This window comes from Ambystoma mexicanum, chromosome 6p, assembly GCF_040938575.1.
Source record: "Ambystoma mexicanum isolate Mex_15411 chromosome 6p, UKY_AmexF1_1, whole genome shotgun sequence".
NCBI lineage: Eukaryota > Metazoa > Chordata > Amphibia > Caudata > Ambystomatidae > Ambystoma > Ambystoma mexicanum.
In genome coordinates this window covers 437,508,349-437,533,766 of record NC_090935.1, presented here as the reverse complement: position 1 = coordinate 437,533,766, position 25,418 = coordinate 437,508,349, and the positions used below count along the sequence as shown (strand labels likewise).

The following is a 25,418-nucleotide window of genomic DNA, read 5'->3' as shown; positions in this document are numbered from 1 at the left end:
ACATATCAGCCTTTGTCCTGCCCAGGAGCAGTCCAGCGCCGAAATGCTAGGCAATTCTCCTCTGAACAAGAGTACCATCAGTAACCCCATACACGTGTTTCAGCCTTGTTGGGCATCATCAGTGAGGTAAAACTGGTGCCTCTCTAAGAACAGTGAGCAAGGGGTCCACGTCTGGATCGCCCTGTTAACTTAGGTAGAGTCTCTCCCAGGGGTTATTCACCCAAGAACAGGTCATTGGGCTGTGTTCGTGCTGGTAGAGAGATTCCCAGACCCCCAAGGTAGAGTCTCTCCCAGGGGTTATTCACCCAAGAACAGGTCATTGAGCTGTGTTCGTGCTGGTAGAGAGATTACCAGACCCCCCAATGGTAGAGTCTCTCCCAGGGGTTATTCACCCAAGAACAGGTCATTGGGCTGTGTTCGTGCTGGTAGAGAGATTCCCAGACCCCCCTTTCTTTGCATACATTAACTTTGGGTTTCACACTAAGTTAACAGGGCAATCCAGACGTGGACCCCTTGCTCAATGTTCTTAGAGAGGCAACAGTTTCACCTCACTGATGATGCCCAACAAGGATGAAACACGTGTATGGGGTTACTGATGGTACTCTGTTCAGAGGAGAATTGCCTAGCATTTCGGCGCTGGACTGCCCCTGGGCAGGACAAAGGCTGATATGCGGCGAAATTTCTTCTCTGTGAAAAGGACAGTGAGCTAAAGACTTGGTAGAGTCTCTCCCAGGGGTTATTCACCAAAGAACAGGTCATTGGGCTGTGTTTGTGCTGGTAGAGAGATTCCCAGACCCCCCTTTCTTTGCATACATTAACTTTGGGTTTCACCCTAAGTTAACAGGGCAATCCAGACGTGGACCCCTTGCTCACTGTTCTTAGAGAGGCAACAGTTTCACCTCACTGATGATGCCCAACAAGGCTGAAACATGTGTATGGGGTTACTGATGGTACTCTTGTTCAGAGGAGAATTGATTAGCATTTCGGCGCTGGACTGCCCCTGGGCAGGACAAAGGCTGATATGCGGGGAAATTTCTTCTCTGTGAAAAGGACAGTGAGCTAAAGACTTGGTAGAGTCTCTCCCAGGGGTTATTCACCCAAGAACAGGTCATTGGGCTGTGTTCGTGCTGGTAGAGAGATTCCCAGACCCCCCTTTCTTTGTAGAAAATAAGGCATTCTTCCAATCGATCACAGTGAAATAGACAGCTTCTGTGGGAATGCTGCAGAAAATTGTCACTGGGTTCGGAACTCAAAGCTAATCTGCCTTTATAATATGCTTAGAGGGGCACAAGTCCTGTATAAAACGCCATGACCTCCTTGTCGCCTTTTTGACAGGCTGATGGCACTAGGATGTCCTGCTTCACTAGTGCTGCAATGGTTTCATAGATGCCCTTGTCTTCCTCCCTGGATAGTGGGCATTGTTTAGCTCATGGTAAAATTGCTCCTGGTTTCAGCTTTATCTTCACTTCTATCTGTCTCAGAAGCCGCACAGCACATCATATGGACTCGTTATTCATAAGATGTTGGGTACCCTTGCCAAATCCTCCTAGAGAAAGGTTGGGGTGCTTTTAGCCCCATTGCCATTCTCTGTGATACTTCTCTGTAATGTATTTTCACCCAATATCTGATGCTCATTTTGAAGACCATCTTGTGTTCTGATCTGTTGTCTCTGAGTAGTTCTTTGTCCTCCCAAATGAAGGATTTAGTCGCCCCTCATTCTACAAGAAAGGAAAAAGTCTTGCCACCTATTGTCACCTCTATTCATGGTTCCTCTGCAGGGTTGGGTGTAATCGATAGGATGGAACACATTAAGTCTGCCTGCGGGCTGTCCTACTGAAGGTATAAAGAAATCCCCGGTCACCAGAAATGGATGGTTTTTCACCACAATGACCCCCCAGGTTCCTCAGAGAAGTCATAGTCATGGTGTCTGTTCGTGCCATTGTCCCATTGTTTGGTTGTGTGCTGTTTTGCGTCTGCAGGATCTGCTGTGCTGTGCACACGTGCTGTGTGGTACCCTGCATCTGTGGCATCTGTGGTGCCTGCAAATACTGCTGCATAGGTGCTTGCGTTTGAGGTGCCTGTGCCATGGGCTGGTGTGTCTGCGGTTATGGGATCAGTGCCTGTCCTTTTTGTGGCATCTGGTCCTGCATGTAATAATCATCCTGCTCCCCCTGATATGCTGGCTGGTATTGCATTCCCCCCTTCTGTTGCACGACTCCCCTGCTCCTGTACACCCTCGAGATATGCCCTATCTGTCTGCACACCCAACACTGGGGTGTCTCTCTCCCCTGTCATTGGAATCCCACAGAAATTCCCCCTTGTGTTTGCTGCTCATATCCTCGAAAACCCCCCAAAAATCCCCCTCGAGTCTGTGGCATCTGCTGCCCATACCCGTGTCCCCTAAGTGGCCCCCTTTTCCTCGAAAACCATGCTGCGCATTCCCCCATCCCATGAACTCTCCTCCTGCGGGCGTCGGTGCATACTGAGTCTGTGGGGCCCCTTGTCCTCCCGTCCTCGTCATGCCATATTTCGATAGCTTTGCTTCCTCTTGCTTCCTTTCCTCACGCGTTTTCCTCATGTTTTCTTGTAGCAGCCTACAATGGTGTACTATTGTGAGCTGTATTTCTGACCAAGGCTTTGCCTCCATTCCGACTGATTTATTGGGTTGCTTTTGCACCGGCTCTGGCAACCTTTGGCATAATATATGGTAGAATAATTCTACTGTCTCAAGGCCCCAAAGCCCTTAAATTGTCTGAATGTAGTGTAAGGGGCCTTCCCCATTTTGCATGCCATAAATGTACTGTTTGATGTGTCTGGGTATTGTGTCCTTAGCACTTGCCATAAGGCTGCTTAGCAGTTTGCGAATCGTGCTCCATCATGCGCTGTGTCATGGGTGGTTACTCCTGGGTACCCCACCCTTCTCCATAGGTCATCAGCGACCTCCCCGAGGATCGCCACTAGTAGCCCTTTTAATCCCCCATGGCTAATTTCTGTCCCACTGTCATTCTTTCCATTTCGTATATCCATTTCCCGACTCCCGCGGTTAACGGGTTCTGTGAGAATCAAAGGAGGCAGAAGTAAGTAATAAACAAGAAGTTTATTATAGCGGGGCCCGCCGTGCCCGTACGCTCACAGCAACTCCTAACGGCTACAGTGTCACGCGAACCAAGCTCCAACCAGAACAACCAGGAGAATGGTACGCGTGCCACAACATTCTTATGTATAAACTCTACATATCTCCGGGCGGATCGAGGGATTGATTGACAAAGTCTTCACTGTGAGTGGACCGCCTCCCTGCTTGCGCGTCCACCCGCAGCTGCCTCCCTCTGCCCCTCCTCACCTCTTTTGAAGTTGCTATAGCTGCCGCTCCCCGTTCTGAAATGGGAGGGCGGGGCTCAGTTCCGTTGGGGCCAAGGGAGAGCGGCAGTATCGTTGCCCAAAGTGGCCCGGGAAGTCAGCTCCCCCTCCCCGCAGCACCGCCAATCCGCGCGGCACTGTGCCCGTGTGTGTGGGGCTCCTGAGGCGCTGCGGCCATTGCTGCTGACTCGACCGCTAATTCCTGCCGATCGAGTCTCTCGCAGCTGCCGTGGCGGGCCCCCTGATCCTCGTCGCCAATGTGAGAATCAAAGGAGGCAGAAGTAAGTAATAAACAAGAAGTTTATTATAGCGGGGCCCACCGTGCCCATACGCTCACAGCAACTCCTAACGGCTACAGTGTCACGCGAACCAAGCTCCAACTAGAACAACCAGGAGAATGGTTTGCGTGCCTCAACTTTCTTATGTATAAACACTACAGGTTCCATGTCATTTCATCACGGGATGTTTTCTCGCTGGGTTGTTTACAGCAATTTTTTTTAATGAAAAAATCCATCAAATTTTTTTCAAATTATTTTTGAGGGGGGCTTCTAACCCCAAGCCACCCATTTTATTTAATTTGTATTTATTCCAAAACATCCACAGCCCATACATATAATTTACTAAACCCCCCTAAAAAAATCGATGGGTTTTTCCCAAAAAAATGTGCGGCAATAAACCCTGCAAAAAAACATCCTGCGGAGAAAGGACGTCGTACCGGTTAACAAGGGTACCCTACACCTCAAGTTCTCCTTATCTATGTGCTTCCATGGTATATATTGAGGTCACACCTCCCTTTTCCAGTAAGGGCAGTTGTGTGAACCTGATATCCCCATTCGCTCCTTGTGTCAATTGGATCTGCCTGTCTGCTCCCCCAGCATCTTTAATGTCAGTACATGCTATAGCCATCTCCTCTTCTTCTGTCCTGGGAGATCCCCAAGTCTCTGCACGTATGGGAGCAGGTCATCAAAACAGTGTGATGCGTCTCTGGTACGTGGTGATCGATCATCTTTGTCACCCTTAGGTCCCCATGTATCTTTTCATTTCCCATGCCACACTTTTCTCTGTGCTCTTCCCCATCGACCTGTGCTTCGGTCGCCCTCTTCCCTCATCCTCACTTCCCTCTATGTCCCGGTCTGAGTCGGTGTCCATAACACTGCAAAAATCGTCCACGAAGCTCAGCCTCCAGAAGGTCGTGTATTTGCTGGGCTTCCCTCCGAAGTCAATCAAGTGGCGACTACCCCTTCCCCCACAGAACCCCTGTCTCCTCCCATTTTGTCATCTCCCCTGCCCATTGACCATGCTGTCTTTATGTCTCTGATCACACGCTCCACCTCCTTGCATTTGCACTCTCTTATAAGTTGCTCTAGTTCTCACATACTCTGTTCCCTCTTCAATAAAACTTGCTTTGCATTCTCGTCCTCTTCTTTCGATCTCTTCTAGCTCCCTCCTCCTCGTCTCTTGTGTCCCCCTTTCTTTCTTTTCCTCCCTTTGCTTGTTTCTCCGCGCTCTCTCGCATCTCTCTTCTGCTTCCTTTTCCCTTCTGTCTACTTCTTCAATTATCTCTGCACAGTCTCTCGCTTCGCTGCACCCCTTAAAGCCCTCCATTCCTTTGCCCCTGCTGCTTCCCCCATTGCGTTCCCATCTAATTTTAGGATAATCTGCCCCACTACCCACTAGTTTGAAGCTATGACCTATAGCCCCTCCTTTGTGCCCGTTTGTGCCTTTCCGCGCGTCTCCTTTCCATTGTTTGTCTGTCCAGCCCCCTTCTGCCCCTCCTCCTTTCTATCCTCTTCTCAAGAAACCCACAGCTAATCCTTGTTGTCCATCTAACTATCACCCAATTTCCATTACTCCCTTTCTGGGCGAACTCCTGGAAAAGTTGGCTATCTATCAGATTAACCTTCATTCCAACTCTGTTGGCTGTCTCCATGACCACCAGTATGGCTTCAGAGCTGCCAGAAGCAGTGGAGTAACTTTGCTGAAAATCTTGGGGGGGACATGACATCTTAAGAAAAGGGGCCCCATCCAAATGAATGGGGACAAAATGGTGTACCATGAAAGTTGGGGGGACAAACACCCCTGTCCACCCCTAAAATTCCGCCCATGGCCAGAAGCACAGAAACTGCTCTCCTGAACGTCTGTGAAGATCTGCTCTCCAACCTTGACTCTAACATTCCCTCTATCCTCATACTCCTCAATCTCTCTTCTGCCTTCGACACGGTCAACCATAACATCCTGCTCAACCGTCTGTGTGATAACCTGGGTATCACTGATCAGGCTCTGGCCTGGCTGACCTCTTTCCTCTCTGATCGACCCTCCCAGGTCCAACTTGGGTCGTTCCTATCATCTAGATTCCTCTCTACCTGTGGTGTTCCCCAGGGGTCTAACCTCTCGCCCTGGCTTTTCAAGCAAAACCTGGCAACTCTCGCCCACTGCATTACCATTTTCTGCTCAAATTTCCAGTGTTACGCTGACGACACTCAACTCATTTTCAGGCTGCCCTCGACCACCTCCTCTCCCTCTCTCATCTCTGATTGCCTAACTGCTATTCAAGATTGGTGAGCCACCAATGATCTTTTTCTGAATGCCAGCAAGACAGAGATCCTCCTCATCGCCACACCTTCAACATCCTTTCCCCTCACTCTCTTGCCGGCCTCCCTTGGCCCTCCTCCTACCCCCACCTGTGAGGCTGAGAACCTTGGGGTCATCTTTGACTCCACACTATCCTTCTCCGCCCACATCTCTGATGTCTCTAAAAAGTCAAATTTCCTACTGCATTTCCTCAGAGGTACTCTGCCTTTCCTCCCCTTCCCCCAAAAGCTCATGGTCTCCAAAGTTCTGGTTCTCTCTAGTTTTGACTATTGTAACAGCCTCTTTCTAAATCTACCTGCCTCTACTCTCCACCCTCTGCAACTAATCCAGAACAGGACTGCAAGACTTGTCCTTAGCCTCAAGCCCTGGGATCATATCTCTCAAGCTCTGAAATCCCTCCATTGGCTCCCAGTGGATGCAAGGATTAAATTCAAAACCATCTGCATTGTCCACAAGGCCTGGGTCCAAAATACCTTCAGCTATCCCTCTGCAAATACCTCCCCTCTCAAGCTCTTCGCTCCTCTACCTCTAACTCCCTCAGGGTCAGTCGTTTTTCAAAGAAACAAGCTGGGGGTAGATCTCTGTCTTCGGCTGGCGTCTCCCTCTGGAACAGCCTCCCTGCCACTCTATAACTTGAGGAGAACCATCTCAGGTTCCAGAAGCACCTCAAGACCTTCCTCTTTCCTTCTGCCTTCGCTTTCCCTCTCCCCTGCTGGTCTGTTCTTTCTTGGCACCGGGCACCTGTCCACCCTCTGTACTCCAGCCCCAGGTACCTGATCACCCTGCCTCCCTTCCTCACTGCCTCCGGGCTACCCCTTACACTGGGGTCTGTATCTGTACCCATACAGCCCCCCCTTTTTCTTCCTGCACTTATCTGACCTACTCTGTCTGCTGCCTTAAACCTAGCACTTACCAATTGCTGGCTGCACTACTGCTGTTTGTTGCCTTTATTATTTATTCATGTATTTATTATTATTTATCTGTTTCTCCTTTACTTCGCACTTTCCACTTCTCTCTCTTCCATGCACTTTTCCCTCCCCTTCTCCCATGCACTTGTGCGTTCTCAATGTCACTGGGCCTAGTAAGATCGTTGTTTTGTTCTCTACTATTCCCCTCCCTTGCCTTGTTGTGCTCTGAAACACTTGTGTATGAGCACGATAGAAATAAAATATCAATATCAATATACGGTGGACCTTTCAATACTGGATGTGTGTACCCTTCTGCTGCCTTGAGCTCCCGTATAGGGTATATTCCCTGCTCGTCTTCTGTATCCCTTTCGCTTGCAGGAGAAGTTGGGGGAGCGTAGGGCGGGGACACTGGCCCCGGTGTCTCCTGTTGACTCACCATCCATTGACGCCTCACTAATTCCCCCTCATCCTCCTGAAACATTCGCCAGAGTTTTCTTCCCCTTAAAAGTGTCCTGAAAGTGTGTCAATAGTGTTTGCTGCACATTTTTGGAGAAACGTCCACATTCCGCGCTATATTTACACATCTTGTCCTTATAGCATGGAAGGGTCCCTCACAAATGCTGTAGGAGCCTGTCTCCCCCACACTTCCCTCGATACATTGCGTTTATACTCATTTGACCTCGACTTGAGGTTTTTGATACTCTGTTATTACACAAGCATAATGAAATAACAGTTCTTACAATTATTCTGAAGCCTCTCTGGCCCCCGAACACCTATCAGGTATGCTCCCCGTCCCTTGAGGCACACCCACAAATCTCACGCATGCGCCTTACACGCACTGCCGCTGGACAACTTCCTCTGTCAACCTTACGTTTTCTAGGCCCCGCTTCCACAACACCTCATGCTCTCGACTGGCCCACCTAGCTCCGTTTGCTTGGCCCGTAGGAATATTCTTCTGTAAATGGAGAAAGGGAATTAACCACCCGTGGGGTTGAGCATAAATCCCTCCACCCCCGCTGTTCTCCCCACAGATCACCTTTGATGTCCCCTCTTATAGTCTCACCTGATGGTTTGCGCAGGGGTGCGTTGATAACCAGTTGCTTCACTGGCTCGAAGGAATTGGTGAGTTCCAGAACAATATTGACTCCGAAAAGTATGTAGTTCCTAAGAGTTCACATGTCTGACTTTCACTCTTGTCCGATTCCTTGCAGTTTGCAGCTTGACCCCAGCGAAGAGTTCCTCATGGTAGCTGACGAAGTTCAGGTAAGGATTTGGCTTATCCTACACAGTTCAATAAAATAAGGCCAGAATGTAACCTGTGGCTAGCTCCCTTATTGAGGTGTGGAGAGAAAATATGAAGTTCGGGGAATAATGCCTCCGGCGGTAAAATTAGGTATTGTGGTGAGAAGAGGCCCCCTTGTTTGTCCCTTTGTCTCACCTTGTTGTCCTTTTGTTCCCCTTAGGGGCCGGGGTACGGCGAGGATGCAATGGAGACTGCGCCGACCCGTGAAGAGGAATAGTACCCCCGGCGGTAATCAGGTAAGTCTATGGGGGTAGTTACTATTGCCTCTGTTTATTTCCTTGGCTCACCTTTGCTGTTCTTGTGTTCCCCTTAGGTGCCAGAGTGCGGCGGGAACGTGCAGAAGGAAGCGGTGGATCGTGAGGATGCTGCGAAGGCCGGTGAGTTCAGCGCGGCACTGCAGCAGGCGAGGCGGCACGCGTAAAATGCTTCTTTCTTCCAGCTCGAAGGCGCAGTGAATACGGAATTCAGGTAAGGATCGAAGGTTTTGCTCTTATTCTAATCTCTTCTCCTTCTTTTCCTCCCTATTTCTAGGAGCTGCAGACTCGAGGCGGGCGTGGCATAATACTGGATGCAGGCTTGCCGACACGGTGAGCGTTACTATGCTGGATGCAGATTAACGCGAAGCGTGTGCTGCTCTTCGGGCGTGGTTTAAATAGCCTCCAAAGTAGTCCCAGGTAAGTATTCCTCCCCAGCCCCACCCAAGTAAAAAATAGTCCCTATGTAAAATAGTCCCTCCCAAGCCTCAATTGGCTTGGAGCTCTGCAGCATGGTCTGCATCAGGTAAGCTTGCAGCATGGTCTGCATCAGGTAAGTTCTACTCTATGAGCCTGGCGCCTAAGGCGCCAGGACTGACTCTCCATTTGAGCCTGGCACCATAGGCGCCAGGACCGCACCCAAACAGCCCCTAGCAGGTGTTTTTGGGCTTGCTCAAAATAACTTGATGCCTGCTTCCTGGGTTGCTGGACCTGGTCTGGTTCCCCGGGGGTAGGCATCATGACAGCACTCCCCCCTAAGGCCCCTCCTAAAGTCATTCTTCCCCGTGGTTTTGGTTTCTCTAGGAAATTTCAGTGGAATCTTTTCACCAATCGAGGTGCATGCAGGTGGTCACCAGGTTCCCAAGACCTTTCCTGTGGTCCGTAACCCTTCCAGTCGATTAAATAAAAAAGTTTTGACTTCACCATCTTGGAGTCCAGGATGATCTTAACTTCAAATTCGGGTTCCCCGTCTATAAGGATGGGGTCTGGTGGCTTGGTTAGTCTTGTCCCTGGTTGCACTGGCTTCAAAAGTGACACATGAAAGACGGGGTGAATTTGCATATTAACAGGTAAGTCCAACTTGACGGCCACGGGGTTGATAATGGCCTTAATAGAGTAAGGTCCCAAATATCTAGGGTGTTCCCTTGAGAGGTATGTGTTTTGTGGCCAACCATACTTGGTCCCCTATCTGGTACTGTGGAGTATCACTTCTATGCCGATCAGCATCTATCTTATATTTCTCCTTCGCCTATGTTAAATGTGCAGTTGCCTCCTTAAAGGCTTGTGTAATCGTAGCGTGTAGATGGTCCACTGCGGGCATTTCTAAGTGTTGGGGTGAGTCAAGGTCTGAGGTTCGAGGGTGGTGCCCATATAGGGTGTAAAAGGGGCTTTGTCCAGTTCCAGAATGTACTGAATTATTGTATGCATATTCGGCGATCCAAAGAATGTCCTTCCAATTACTCTCAGTCTGATGTAACATACAACGCAGGTATTGTTCAAGAGTCTGGTTGGTCCTCTCCGTTTGACCATCGGTTTGGGGGTGGTGACTGGTCGATAATCTCATGTCGATTTGCGCCAATTGACAACATTTCTTCCAGAAATGTGAAATGAATTGACTGCCCCGGTCAGAGACCAACACGGACGGAAATCCATGTATGCGAAAAATGTTTGAGGAATTCTTTGGCCAGGATTGAGGCTGAAGGTAGTCCTTTTAAAGGAATGAAGTGGGCCATCTTGGAAAAAAGATCCACAATAACTAGAGTGGTGTTAAACCCATTACAAGGAGGTAGATCGGTAATAAAGTCTAACGATAAGGTGTGCCATGGTGTAGGCAGAATGTCTAAAGGTTGTAAGTGTCCAGCTGGTTTTTTCTTTTGACTTTTGTTTTGGGCGCAAATGCCACAAGACATCACAAATGATTTAATATCCTTTCGCCAGGTGGGCCACCAGAATTGTCTTTTAATTTTAGCTTCAGTTTTTGCAATACCTGGGTGCCCCTCCACTAGGGTATCATGATAACGGGAAATTACTTGCTCTTATAGTTCCTTGTGTGGCAGAAATAGCCGCCCTTGGTAATAAGGCAGATCATTGGTGACAGAGTAGTCCGGGCCTTTCTTTACCCAGTCCTGCAGGGCTGTAGGATCAAAGAGTTGCTGGATCTTTACCTGAATGTCCTCTAGTGTCTGTAGAGTAGTCATGCCAAGAATCCTTTGTTCGGAAATTATAGGTACTGGTTCTGGATTCACTTCTGGCTCTCCCATCCCTATTCGGGATAAGGCGTCTGCTTTACCATTCTTACAACCTGGTCCATATGTTATTACGAAATCGAACTCGGCAAAGAACAATGCCCTTCGGAGTTGACGTGACGATTGGGCCTTGGCTGTTTTTAAATACTGTAAGTTCCGGTGATCGGTGATCACAGTAATGGTATACCTGGCACCGAGAAGATAGTGCCGCCAAGCCTTGAAGGTGGATTTAATGGCTAATAACTCCTTGTCGGTAACCACATAGTTGAACTCGGGTGCCGAGAACTTTCTGGACCAAAATGCTACTGGGTGAAGCTGGCCCGTTTCAGGGTCCTTTTGAGACAGGACAGCTCCCATGGCTAGACTGGATGCATCAGTTTCCACTCTGTATGGAAGTTCAGGGCGCGGGTGCTTTAAAACAGGTGCAGACATGAATTTCGCTTTCAGCTCTTGGAAGGCATTTTCAGCTTCTTCAGTTCACATAAAGCATTTATTTTTTCGCAAGAGTGCTGTGATGGGATGTACGACATGTGGAAAATCTGGGATGAATCTGCGGTAGAATTTGGCAAAGCCGAGCATGCTTTCTACTCCTTTAACTGAGCTTGGTGATGGCCACTTAAGGATTGCGTCCACCTTTCATGAGTCCATTCGGACTCCCTTTGGGGTCAGGATAAACCCAAGGAATTCAACTTCTGTGGCATGAAAAATGCATTTTTCTAGTTTTGCATATAGTTTGTGCTGGAGCAATTTCTCAAGGACTGCTCGGACGTGCTTCACATGGTCAGATTCTGAAGAGGAGTATACTAGAATATCATCGATATACACGACAACAAAAAAATCAATACGTTCACGAAGGACATCGTTCATAAAGTATTGGAAGGCTGCTGGTGCATTGCACAACCCGAAAGGCATCACCTGGTATTCGAATAACCCATACTTAGTGCGGAAAGCAGTCTTCCATTCGTCGCCCTCTTTTACACGTACCAGATGGTATGCCCCCCGGAGATCTAATTTAGTGTATATACAAGCGTCCTTCTCTTGGTCTAGTAGTTCAGGGATCAGAGGCAACGGGTATCGATTCTTAACAGTTATCTGGTTCAATGCGCGGTAGTCTATGCACGTTCTGAGGTCACCTTCCTTTTTGGGTACGAAGAACAAAGCTGAAGATGCAGGGGACTTGGATGGGCGAATACAGCCATTGGCAAGGTACTGGTCTAAGTATTGTCGTATGTGAATGTTCTCAGGTTCCGTAAGGGCACAGATCCTGCAACAAGGGGGCTGTGCACCGGGTATGAGATCGATTTGACAATTGTACGATCTGTGAGGAGGTAAGGTGTTTGCCTGTTCCTTTTGGAAGACATCCTGGAATTCTTGGTATTCTGGAGGTAGTTGCATGACTGCTGTGGTTGCTGTGGCCAGGCCTACGTTCTGATTTTTCTTTGGGTAACAGGTTTGTGCACAATCCGGGAAGGTTATTCTCTTCTCTCGCCAATCAATACGAGGATTATGTGTTTCCAACCAAGGTATCCCCAGTATTATTTGGAACTGTGGGGCTTTGATTAGATCAAACACAATAGTCTATCGATGCCCATCCTGACCCAATAGTGTCATCTCTGCGGTGGAATGAGTTACTGTTGGGCAGAAACCTGTGCAGTTCCCTCTGGGACCACTGCAAAAGATTTAAGACTACAGGTGTTTGGCAGTAAACCCACTTGGTAGCAGTCTGTACCACACAGATTTACTTGGTAGCTGTGGCTGAGCAGTCAGACTTCCCTCAAGAAGAGTTAGGCAGTATACAGAGTATTCACAATAGGTCAAAAGAACACACTAGAAAAAGTAAACACTGACCAGAGCTTGGTGAAAAAGAGATATAATTATTTATTTAAAACCACATCTCGTAAAACACACAGGCACTAATGTTAAGCAGTTAAAAAACACGGTCACTAAAAGATATACACTCCCTTAAAAGAATATTAGACAATTTTTAAGTAAAGCCCCACTTATTTTCAGACAGCGGTGAGCGCTTAACGCAGATGGCACTCTAATCATTTAAAAAGGGAGAGAAAAGCAGAGTATAATTTGAAACAGATCCCAACACTTTCACAAGAACACAACAAGAGAGGAAGGAAAAGTAAAACCGTGAAGTTAGAGTTCAGAAGGCCGGATCCACTTTAAGAGGATCAGAACGAAATGTGTCCAAGGTCACACGGTTGAAGTGCACAAAAAGTCTTGAAAAGGTTCAGAAAGAGTTGGACCAAAGAAAGGGACCAGTTAGATGGTCAAAGCGGCCAACCCAGTCCAGAAGGTTAAGGGATTATTATTACCTTGTGGCAATCTTTAGAAAGGGAGGCCTGGCGGCCACGGTACCTTAAAGTGGTGAGAATACTCCAGCGGGGGCAGTTGTTCCTGGCAGCGGATGCAAGTCGGTGCTTTGTCCGGGGGAAGAGAGGATCTCCTCGGGGAGGAAGACAGGAGTTCGTTGCACTGCCAGGGAAGAAACTAGGCGCGGAGTTCTCAGGTAAAAGGAGCGGTCCTTTTATTCGCGGTCCAGTGGTAAGTGGCTATCCGGTTGCCGGGGTGCTTGGCACGGGCAATTCGACCACAAGATGTCCTGGGATGCGAGGAAAAGAAGGTAAACTGGTTGTGCCCACCAGTCAGGGGAAGAAGCCTCTCCAGCCGGGAGATCTTCTCTGTCGTCGGGAAGTGGTGAGTCGGTTTCGCAGGGCTCCACCGGTGGTGTTGTTGTGGTAGGTCGGCTCAGCTTCTCCCTAGTCGGTTTCTCAGGTCCTGTGGCGACTTCTGAAGTTCCAGTCCCCAAAGCCCTGCTTTTATGCAGCACACCCCCATTCACTTAGCCTAGCTGTCAATCAAACATGCTAAGTGGTGAGCCGGCCGGTTCACCACTTGGGCCAATCACAAAAGAGTGCGACTTGAGTTACCAAGGTAACTCAGTCCAGGGTGCCCAAACCCCCTCCCACACCCCTTGTGGTACCCAGACAGAGTGGCACCACTTTTGGAGGCTTCTGTGGAGAAGCCCGCCAAAAAGTGGAACAAAGGGCTCGACTTGGGTTGGAGTCACAGAAGAGAACACAAACGCCATTTTAGAATCAAGTCCTGGCAGAAAATACCAACCGGCGAATTAATATTAAATAAATAAACTAGCGGTATGTTCGAGGCTATGAGAATTAAATAATTAAAGTTGGTTGCCTCGAACAATGGAAAAATCCCAGAGGGATATATTCGCGGTCGAATATAAAAAGTAGTATCTACTGCCACCAGCCAAAACTCGATCAGGGGGGACGGAGACGTGCCCCCTCGACTAACAGACCCCGGGGCAATCGAATTGCCCTGACCAGTACGTCCACAATATGATGGTTTGTACTGGTTTCTGTTCATAATTTGTGACTAGTAAAGCCAATGGTGACTTTACATGCCCTGGGAGACAGTAGTCAGTCCCAGGGTATGGAGTCTATGGTGGGGTGTCACTATGACACCCCTGTGTCACTGCACGGAGGGTGCTGTGTAACACACATAGTAAAAACACATGAGGCCATATGGGGTAAAGGACCCCATAGCCCATAAAACACATTAACAGTCAAAGGAACACCATAAATCATGTCCAAGATTGGGAGAAAAAGAGTCTCACTCTTGGCAGGTGAAAAAAACAAACTCCAGAAATCCAGCAAAGCTGCTGCGGGACTCACTAGGTTAGGAAATTCAGCCTAAAGAGAGAATTCTCCCTAACAGTTACAGGCCCAGAGGCAATTTCAGTTCCATCGACTGTGGTGATGACATCTGAGGTGGTTTTACGGCAGAGAGGTAGATTCATCCTGGAAGCCAATTCATAGTACACATAGTTTCCTATGGCCCCGCTATCAATGTATGCCCTTACTGCGTGCATACGCGATGGCTGACCTGGATCTACGAGGACCATTGGCATGATGAAATGCGAGGTCCGAGTATCCTTCTTCAAGCTCGGCAAGCGGACCTCTACGCTTGTCGGGCGTGGTCATTTCCCGAGTCTGACTCCATATGGCTTTTATCAGCAGCTCCTACCACCTTCTTGGGTTGTTTTACAGGGCAATCCCGAAGAAAATGTCCAGAAGTTCCACAATATAAACACAATTGCATTTGCCGTTTCCTTTCTCTTTCCTTCTGGGTTAAGGGTCCTTTAACCCCACCGATTTGCATGGGTTCTGAAGCATCTGCTCCTTTGGGGTTAGCGTGGGTTTTGACCAACACCCGATTCTCAAACTTGGCTAGATCAGCCTTTCTGTTCTGAAGTCTGTGATCTAACTGGACCACTAAGTCTAAATATTCAGTGCAGTCTTGAGGTGGGTTCACGACTTGAGCCAAGACATCCTTGAGTTCTCCTCGGAGCCTTCGATGAATTAACGTGATTCGTTTTACCTCAGGCCATCCAGTTTCCACTATTAACCTATTAAAGTTTGCGATGTAGGATAGAAGGTCCTGGTTACCCTGTTGTAGGGACAAAAGTTCGTTATCCAGGGCCTGTCCTTGGGAGTGCCGGGCAAATAGTCTTTCCATGCTAGTTTGAAAGCCCTGAAAATCCCGAAGAATTGGGTCATCCTGAGTAACTAGTGGAATTGACCAATCAGCTGCACTGCCGCTGAGATATGACAATACAAAGGCTACCTTGGCTTGATCGTTTGGGAAGGCTCCAGGTCTGCATAAAAAGTGCATGCGGCATTGGTTCATAAACACGGCAAACCTTTTGGGATCTCCGGCAAAGCGTTCGGGTGGGGCTTATGGAATATTTCCTGGTAGGTTTATTTGCACAGGGTTACTCGATAACACAGGAGCTGGATTTCCCCCGGAACCAGGTAGAGGTGCTTGTCCAGCCTTGCTTTGCAATAGTTGCCTAGCAAGGTCATCAGTTCGCTCCTTTGCAAAATCAGTTCTCTCCTAAGAGCATTGGTTTCTTGACGGGCGGAATGCACTTCAGCCCTCAGTTCCCCTAGTAATTGGGCCAATTGGTCAGTCTCTGAGGTATCCATAACGCCCGGGTGGGAATTTGTGGGTTGGCTTCACGTTCTGTTACGCTCACCTGGCTCCCACAGAGGCGTCGATCTGAACTGGACAGCTGCGATCTCCCCCAATGTGACGCGTAGGGCCGAGATGACGGACTGAACTGGCCCACCTAGCTTTCTTTGCTTGGCCCGTAGGAATATTCTTCTGTAAATGGAGAAAGGGAATTAACCACCCGTGGGGTTGAGCGTAAATCCCCCACCCCTGCTGTTCTCCCCACAGATCACCTTTGATGTCCCCTCTTATAGTCTCACCTGATGGTTTGAAAAAATGAGCTCTCCATCCTGCATTGAGCGCAGGGGCGCGTTGATAACCAGTTGCTTCACTGGCTCGAAGGAATTGGTGAGTTCCAGAACAATATTGACTCCGAAAAGTATGTAGTTTGTAAGAGTTAACATGTCTGACTTTCACTCTTGTCCGATTCCTTGCAGTTTGCAGCTTGACCCCAGCGAAGCGTTCCTCGTGGTAGCTGACGAAGTTCAGGTAAGGATTTGGCTTATCGTACACAGTTCAATAAAATAAGGCCAGAATGTAACCTGTGGCTTGCTCCCTTATTCAGGTGTGGAGAGAAAATATGAAGTTCGGGGAATAATGCCTCTGGTGGTAAAATTAGGTAAGTCTATTGTGGTGAGAAAAGTTCCCCTTGTTTGCCCCTTCGTCTCACCTTGTTGTCCTTTTGTTCCCCTTAGGGGCCGGGGTACGGCGAGGATGCAATGGAGACTGCACCGACCTGTGAAGAGGAATAGTATCCCCGGCCGTAATCAGGTAAGTCTATGGGGGTAGTTACTATGGCCTCTGTTTATTTCCTTGGCTCACCTTTGCTGTTCTTGTGTTCCCCTTAGGTGCCAGAGTGCGGCGGGAACGTGCAGAAGGAAGCGGTGGATCGTGAGGATGCTGCGAAGGCCGGTGAGTTCAGCGCGGCACTGCAGCAGGCGAGGCGCCGCGCGTAAAATGCTTCTTTCTTCCAGCTCGAAGGCGCAGTGGATCCGGAATTCAGGTAAGGATCGGAAGTTTTTGCTCTTATTCTAACCTCTTCTCCTTCTGTTCCTGCCTATTTCTATGAGCTGCAGACTCACGGCGGGCGTGGCAGAAGACCGGATGCAGGCATGCAGACACGGTGAGTATTACGCTGCTAGATGCAGATTAACGCGAAGCGTGTGCTGCTCTTCGGGGCGTGGTTTAAATAGCCTCCAAAGTAGTCACAGGTAAGATTTCCTCCCCAGCCCCACCCGAGTAAAAAATAGTCCGTAGGTAAAATAGTCCCTTTAAGCCTCATTTGGCTTGGAGCTCTGCAGCATGGTCTGCATCAGGTAAGCTTGCAGCATGGTCTGCTCAGGTAAGTTCTACTCTATGAGCCTGGCACCTATAGCCATAGGTGCCAGGACCGCACCCAAACAGCCCCTAGCAGGGGTTTTTGGGCTTGCTCAAAATAACTTGACCTGGTCTGGTTCCCCGGGGGTAGGCATCATGACAGCAACTGAGTAGCTGTTCCTGTTCACATGATATGCACCTCCTCAATGCTTGCTGACATGGACACCTGTCATGCAAAGAGGACTGCTGATTGCCCAAATAGGGGTCTAATCATGGGTCTTGCAGATGTAGTAGAGCTATGTAATATTACTCCCCAATTAATAAACATGGGCATATTTTTCTATGATGGGGATGGTAATATGCCAAATATTTATGTTGTTAATGTATATACGCACCCCTCAACCTTTTGAGATGACAACTATCTGGAAAGTTTCAATGGTGTTTTTCACAAATCAGGGTGGTTTAAATGTAAAATGTTTAAAAAAAGACATTAATAGTGAAAGTGCTAACATTAGTTCTTTTTGGAGCATAAATCCTTAACCCAGTGCCCAAGCTATGGCCATCAAATATTAATAAGGAAATCCTAGAGGTCTCTTGTCAAATAAAAAGGGCCTATACTAAAAAAAGATTGCTAATTCCTGCTGCTAAATCACAAAATAGTGTGGGATAATGTTCACCAGAAAAGAAAGAAATGTTCACAAAATGATAAGTCAGGATGGTATAACTGTGGTCTCCCTTCCCTACGTTTTCAGCACGGGAGAAGGCGAGACTCTTAAGCACAGCACACTTCTCCAGCACGATCTTACAGTGTGTTTGCAAAATATCCAGGCCCTCTGTGGCCAAGTCTCTTTTACATCAAGTTTCTTGCCTCAGAGGGCCTGATGTACTATAAACAACAAACAAAAAGTTCCATTCAGTAATCTTCCCGTCGGGTGATTTCCCTTCACCCATGGAACCCCCTCAACCGGGCTCCAATCCTTTTTGTACCATTGGCTTCCCTCAGTCTGGTTCAAATTTGCCAGTTTCACACAGTTGACACAATGTCAAAACTTTGGAGATGGGTTAAGGGCTTTCGATTGTACACAGGGTTTTGGCTCGACCCTTGTATGACCACCTTAACTTTATTCCAGCCTTTCCTATGGCCTCTTGTTACTATAATGTTCGCAAGAAAATGGGACCAGCCAGAGACTTTCAAATCAACGCCCACGTGTCGCAGGACCACTCTGCAGCTGGTCTTTCCCATGGCTTTAAAAGTTCACTTAGCACACAAGTTCTTTGTTTTTAATAAGTTGCCGTTTGCAACCTTCGCTCAACACGGTCTGATTTACTATCGGTTCTCCTTCCGAGTCGTTGGCTGTGCTGATCTCCTTGTCGGTTCTTGTCTCTGGAGTCAAGGACGTTACCACGGAAGCAAGCGTGCCTCCCCGCTTCGGTTATCAGTGCGGCAGGGTCCTGTGCAACGTGGACATCTGTTACACCACACATCAGCTGTAATTCCCGGTCTTATAATTCCTTTCACAGAAGCTGCTCGGGTTTGGTTCAAAAAGGGCAAGGGTACTTCCCCTCCTTGTTGTCTTTTCCAGTCTCACCACCTTTCTTCTCTGTTTGAATTACCATCCTGGAATAACTGCTTTCTTGTGCGTTTGTCCTTGCTCAAAGTGTGCACTCGTGCTTCACCTTTTATCCCTTTGGTGAAGAGAAAGGGCTGTCAAGTGTGTGTAGTTATTGTCAATTGCCTGACTCTGCCTGACCCTTGTGTTAGGACACGTTAGGTTGGTCCGTTGTCTTTCATGGTGTAAGAAAGTGTTCATGTTGGAAAAGGGGGGCAGAGCTTCTAAATATCCTACGGGGTAGGATGGCGATAAACTGTTATAAGCAAGGGGGTACCGTGTCTCGCCCGTCGGTGTCCCACCAACATAGCCCTGAAGACCCCCCATCCAGATAATCCTCTCCCACTGGTCCACCCCACGGGACTGGATCCAATAGTGATGGCCATGTCCCGGCCACCTGGATTACAGATCTCTGGGGACTAGCAGGTGAGACACCTTCAGGTTGCTCAAAGTATGCTGTGAAAAAAGTAAACGATGTATCTGGATTCGGAATATTTTTACAAATCTGAATATATAACTCCCATTAACATTACATATCCATTTAGTGAATGATAAGAAACAGTAATATTTGAGTCCAATTTGATTCCTCAATCCTTTGTGGAGGGCAACTCATAACAAACACACAGAGTTCAATGCGCCAATGAAAGCATTTAAGAGGCCCCTACTGGGTGTGAGTGAGGGAAAGAAACCAATCACAGTTTCTGTCCATCTAAAAATGCTCCAATAAACAAAGCTGCATGGGTGGAGTTTCCTGGGTATTTAAGCTCAAACACATATGAGTTGGAAAGAGTCTCTGTGTAGCAGAAAAGAAAGAGACCTTCTCAGACCAGAGAAAAGTGGACTGGGGCTCCAAATTGAGGTAGCTGAAAGAAAATGTTATTAAGAGTGTCATACATACTGCATGTGCCTCCCATCAAGTGACGTTGTTTACGCGATTGGAGATTACATTCACAATAGCAGCTGTCTTGCTGCAGTTCACAGACGACCGGGAGCATGACTGCTGCCTGTGAATGACTGTGCAGGAAATGAAAGGACGTGGTGGAGGTGCTGATCATGGACGCCCCCATGTTTCCTCCGGGGAAAAGGCAGACAGCAGTAACATGCGCTTCACAAAATGTGTGGCATGGTGCACATCCTCCATTGCCATAACATCAAACAATGCAGAGAGGAGCATCATCCTGAGACCTACAGCCCATTTAAACTACCTTTCACAGTCATTCTGTGCATCATTTAGTTGTTCTGATAGTGTGGTGGGTCTATTAAAGTACCTACATTTGAGTTTTTGGAGTTTATTACTCTAGATTTATATTTATTGGGCCCGATGTTGAGTAAGTGTATGTGATACAAAAGACATTTTTAAAAAATATAGCAACACATTGCAATTGTTCTAACATCAATATTTGAGGACATACACATAAATGAGTGAACTGTTAATGAAATCTAAAATGTCCAGTGGGTCTTTTCCTGCTCTTCCTCCTCCCTCTTCCTCTGGCTTTTTGCCCATCCTGGTCTCTTGATGCCGTCTTCCTGCCAATTCCCCCTGCAGCTTGCCTACTTGCCAGCCCTTTGTTCTGTCTGGAACACTGGTAACTGATGATTGCAATGTTCTCCACCTGGTCCTATTTGGTACCCTGACACCCTGCAGGCTGTTACCTGATAACATCCTTCAACTGCAAAGCAGCTTCACTAACAGCCTGTGGCACTATCCCTGCCTACCTTTAAGACAGAGAAGATTATCTGTGTGCAAGGAATCTGCATTAGGTTGCACTTACTTGATACCATGGGGACTGACCTGGAGTGCGTTAAGAGCATTGCCGTAACCATGTGAATTACTGTGTAACCACACTGGAACCCAGCAGCAAGGCAAACGACACAGTGTGCAGATGAGATGCTTCAATTGAACCACCACACATGATATTAGGTACACAGCACAAGCAAGATGCCATACTTAACAAGGAAGGCAATGTATAAATGGTAATGAATGCAGAATGCTTTCCTATGATAGAAATAGATTACCTGAGAGATAGTTTAGGAGCAGGTGGATAGGCTGAAGAGAAGAGTGTATCTGGTGGTGGTGCCTTAAGCCGGTTGTTATCCCTACCTGTCCTCAGTCTTTGAAAGACAAACCGCAAGTGAGTACGACACCACAGTATTTATACAAATGTTCCCAGATATCAAACCATGTTTACATTTGAACATTATTTGAGCAGAACATGTTTTTAATGTTTTAATTTGCCTTTATAATACAAAAACAATGAAAACAAGTATTTCTGGGGATCCCTATTTACATTGTGTCACTGAAAAGGGGAATGGAGTGCAAGCTATTTGTGCTTTGAGATGTAGAATTCAAAATTGAAACCTCAGGTAGCATAATTTTGATAGGGCTTATCTCCTGCAATTTGGGATCTCTGAAAGCTTTAGACATCGCAAATTGAAACGTGGAATACCAAAAGAGTTGTGTCTGTCATAGTCAATAAATTGTGTTGAGAAGGTGAACCGGACTCCCAGCAAATAGTACGAGAGGTATGTGCTACTGACCCAGCATTCTGAAAATAAAGAATTTCTGAACCCAAACCTTTAAATTAATTTAACCAAAGTGACTGTGCCAAAAATACCTACTGTGTTTTACCAAGCGAGAACCCAACAGTGTTTGACAGATCAGGCTCAACATTTTAGATTCCACTCAGTCCTAGAATCAGATAACGATGGGTTAGACAAAATAATTTTTCTCTGTGGACAATACTTTGTGTCAAAGAGAACTATGTAATTGTTTGTTCAAAACTTTATCCCAAGATCTGTATATTCTTTTAATCAAGCAATCAGTGTCAATTTGTTGGTCTATATTTTTGGATATTTCATTATATTGAAATATGTATTAACATGTGTTTTTCTCTGTATGGATGTTTGTGCAAATTGGAAGGAAATCATTAGTGAGACATCAGCAGGCAAACAGTATTTTCCTTTCTATAGACATGCTGCTTGACCTTTTTGCATATGGTGGGTGACTTAACCAGCATAGAAATTTAGGGCACTGTGTTTAATTCCTTGATTATTATTCTAAATAAAAACAAAATACTCAAACAGTATGTTTCTTGTGCCAGATTGTGGGGTGGCATTGTTGTGGCAGGGGATTTAGATCAGAGATATCTCTCCATAAAGATACAAACACTAGAGATGTAGCTATATTCCATAGTTAGATGTCTTTACATTACATTGTATAACCATCTTGAAAGATGAGCAAAGTCAAAAAGCTGTAAAATTCCACCGATTGCTACTTAGCAAATACCCTTAAAGTAGAAGGGTATACAGCATAATGAATACTTACATCCAGAAAGCTGACATCAACGTGCAGATCAATATCCACATCATCAATAGCTCCATATTCCCTGAAAATGATAAATGTTTAGATTCCATTAGTTTAGGCAACACATTATGTGTAATCACGTATTTATTCTAAAATTATGGAAAGAACAGACATGTTATAATACAAATTGTAGACCATTTGTTTGTAGTATATGGAAGCTGTTTGTTTTTAGTAACCTTTCTAAAACCTACTATTCATCAACTTACTGAGGTTGCAAGGCATTTCCTCAAGGTTATACCGACTCATTATTTTGCAGTAAGGCTGTGCAATCAAGGCTAACACTTCAGGAGGAGAAGAATGGTCAAAGGGTACCTTAAATACTTTAATTATTACTTAAATAGGGTAAGGGCCACAAATCTATTCATATAAATATGTTTACAGAAAAAGCTGTGCAAATAATATAACTACAATTGTAAAGGAAAGTTTAAAGTAGAATAAGTCATTTGAGCCAATTCACGCATGCCTCAATGCAACTCAGTAACCAGCAATGAAAGTTCACCCAATGAGAGCCACATAAGCAAAGCATTGTGACTTTGCACATTAGCCCCCAAGCACAGATTCATTCGATTGCCTTTGGCTTTCAGGGTAGTGCTATATTTGAGTTAGGTTTATAGCTTTTCAAATTAGAGTCTTTCAGAAAGGGTGCCCCAAAATGCACAGTTTTCAAAATGTCTTAAATGAGCCCAACAGGATCTTTTGAGAGACTCACAGGCCCCTTTATGTCATAATCCCCTCAACCGCAACACTCTCACTTTAGAATACAACACAACAAGTGGTTTGCAATAATTTCATGCAATTGCCCAATGCAAATCTCTTGGTTCTGGAATCAGGGCACCCCACACAGGAGGAGCTGAAAAAGTAATTGACGAGGATGATGGGACTCCGAAGAAGTCCAGTGATCAAAGACTAGTCACAGCAATGCTGACTTGGAAATTAGAGATTGACTGTCCGATTTTAGCAGCCTGCGGAGTCATGGTTCAAGTCTGGGTGGGTAGATGTCTCAAAATGTAGCCCCACAACTCAGTTCAAATGCACCTAAGACACCAGGATGTGTCAGAAGATCCACCAGAGAGGCTCCAGTCACAAAAGGAGAATCAAAGTAGTACAGACTATGGCATTGCAGATTGGAGTTGGAGCAGCATCAAGAGACATTGAGACTCAAAGCCGGTTTTGCAGGGTTTGCTTCTAATCACTCAAACATCCGATAAATTAAATGTAGGCTCAGGTTGAGTACAGTAAGACCAAAGATAAAAACACTAATACAGTTGTGCATTGCAGTCACATAGTTGCTGAGGTCGCTGAGTGGTGCTCCTGGAGCTGCAGCCAGATATTCCACAGTTCAACAGTTAAATGATGGATGGGCAGGTCACTGAAGATTCCACAGCCAGAAGGTCAGAATCAGGGTTAAAGAATAAGTCAGCAGTTCCTACAGATGATCTACTGAGGGAGGGATGCTTTGCAGCAAGGTCCCGGAGAATATAGGGTACAAAAGACAATGAGGCCCTCTGTGAGGAGAACAATGGACTCCACAAGCAGATGGCAGCTCAAGAGCAAGTAATAGGGGCCAGTCAAGCCCTGATAGCAGAACAAAGGGCTCCGACCTTTGCCTACTATCAAGAGGTAGGGGATGAGAAGAAGAAACTAGTGAGGTTAGAAAAAGAGTGTGCTAGATTAAATCATATTTTGAGCCTCTACGGCCTGCTCTAAATCACGGTCCCTTTGTCTCATACATTTTTCTCATTCTCCTTTTATGTCAGTCATTCTCTGAAGGTTTGACTCCCTTCTCTCCAGATCGGTTTTTAATTGGCACACTTCCTGACATAGGGCATCATTTTCTTGATACAGGGTGCCCCTCTGTTTAGCCAGGTAATGACGCTGTTGTTTGATAGTATACGATGTCTGGCGTTCTTGGTTAAATTCTGCCTGGTGGTGGAGTTCTTTACTGATCAATTTATTATTCTCCTCTTCCAGCTCTTTGATCTGATTTTGTAACATTATTTGTTCTGAGCAGGCCCTGTTATATTTTAGTTGTTAATTCAGTTTCCGTTGACTCTCTTTCAGAAAGTCAACCTTTTTCTGACACTCCACTTTTAATGTATCTAATTTGGCCTCTTAGTCTGAATTATTTTAATAAAGTTACTCACCGTAGTGACTACCTTACTCCTAGTCCATAGTCCCCTTTCCTCCATACTTATGGGACATTCCTTCGGCATGTGGGACAGGACCAGGGCACTTTGTAAAAAGCATCACCTTTTTAAAAAATGTGTCCGTCCTCTCTTTTTACGCAGGGTACCGGACGCGGCCGTAACCCTGCCCTCCTTAGCTCCGCCCATCGCATCGCCCTTCAGTCCTTTCCTTTTCTATCGTCAGGTCTGAGACCTTTAAGCAATAACAGAGGAACCTTATCAGAGGGGACGGCGGGCGGGTGTATAGAGGGACTATAGACTAGGAGTAATGTAGTCACTACAGTGAGTAACCTTATTATAGTCATATGTCCCGTTACCCTTTCCTCCATACTTATGGGAGATTCCCAAGCACTCCTCACAGGAATTATGGGTGGGTGGAAACTCCTTATTGAAACAGGTTTTTAAGCAAAGCTTCACCAAACTGAGCATCTGCTCTGGAGCTCAGGTCTAGACAGTAATGCCTACAAAAAAAAAGCTGATGGGGAGGCCCAGGTAGCCGCTCTCACGATGGGTCCCAGGAAACATACTTTTGAAAGGCAACAGCAGCCGCCTTGCCCCGCACAGAGCATAAATCCCTCTTGGAGGTTGAAGACCCTGAACACTGTAAGCCTCCGCAATACAGGCAGCAATCCATCTGGAGATGGTCGCTTTCGAGGCCGGCTTACCTTGTGGATTATCGAAAGTGACCAAAATCTGAGAAGAGTTCCTAAACTCAGATGTTCTGTCCAGATAAAACTTAAGAGCTCTTCTAACATCCAGACAATGCAAAACCCTTTAAGTGTCTGATGCTGGGTTTGGGAAGAAGACAGGCAAGGAGATTGACTAATTCAGATGAAAATCAGAGACCACTTTTGGAAGGAAGGAAGAATTCGTCCTCAGGACAACCTTGCCCTTATGAAAAACCAGGAAGGAATGCTCCACGGACAAGGCCTGGAGCTCCGTCACATGCCTTGCCGAAGTCACAGCAACCTAGTAGGACACTTTCCACGAAAGGTACTTAAGGTCGACCGTAGCCATGGGCTCAAAAGACTTATGGCACAAGGCCGTAAGGACCACATTCAGATCCCACGTTGGATGCGGTTTGCGAACAGGAGAGTAAAGGTGCATGAGGCCCGCAAGGTGTCTTTTAATGACTGGATTTGACAGCGAAAAAGAGCACTGATCCATGGACAGATAAGCGGCAATAGCCGACAGATAAATCCTGCAGGACAAAATATGAATGCCAGACTCTGCCAGAT

The 25,418-nt window shown here is 46.7% G+C and overlaps 1 protein-coding gene across 3 annotated transcripts in view; it reads right to left on the bottom strand.

Annotated features, from left to right (window-relative positions):
* The window catches only part of PARP8 (poly(ADP-ribose) polymerase family member 8), a 1,351,312-nt gene that overhangs the window by 922,412 nt on the left and 403,482 nt on the right, over positions 1-25,418 (bottom strand). For all 3 annotated transcript variants that reach the window (XM_069627250.1, XM_069627248.1, XM_069627249.1), the window contains one exon: positions 21,956-22,016. In XM_069627250.1, coding sequence (XP_069483351.1) covers positions 21,956-22,016 — 61 coding nt within the window. The remainder of the gene's footprint in view (positions 1-21,955; positions 22,017-25,418) is intronic.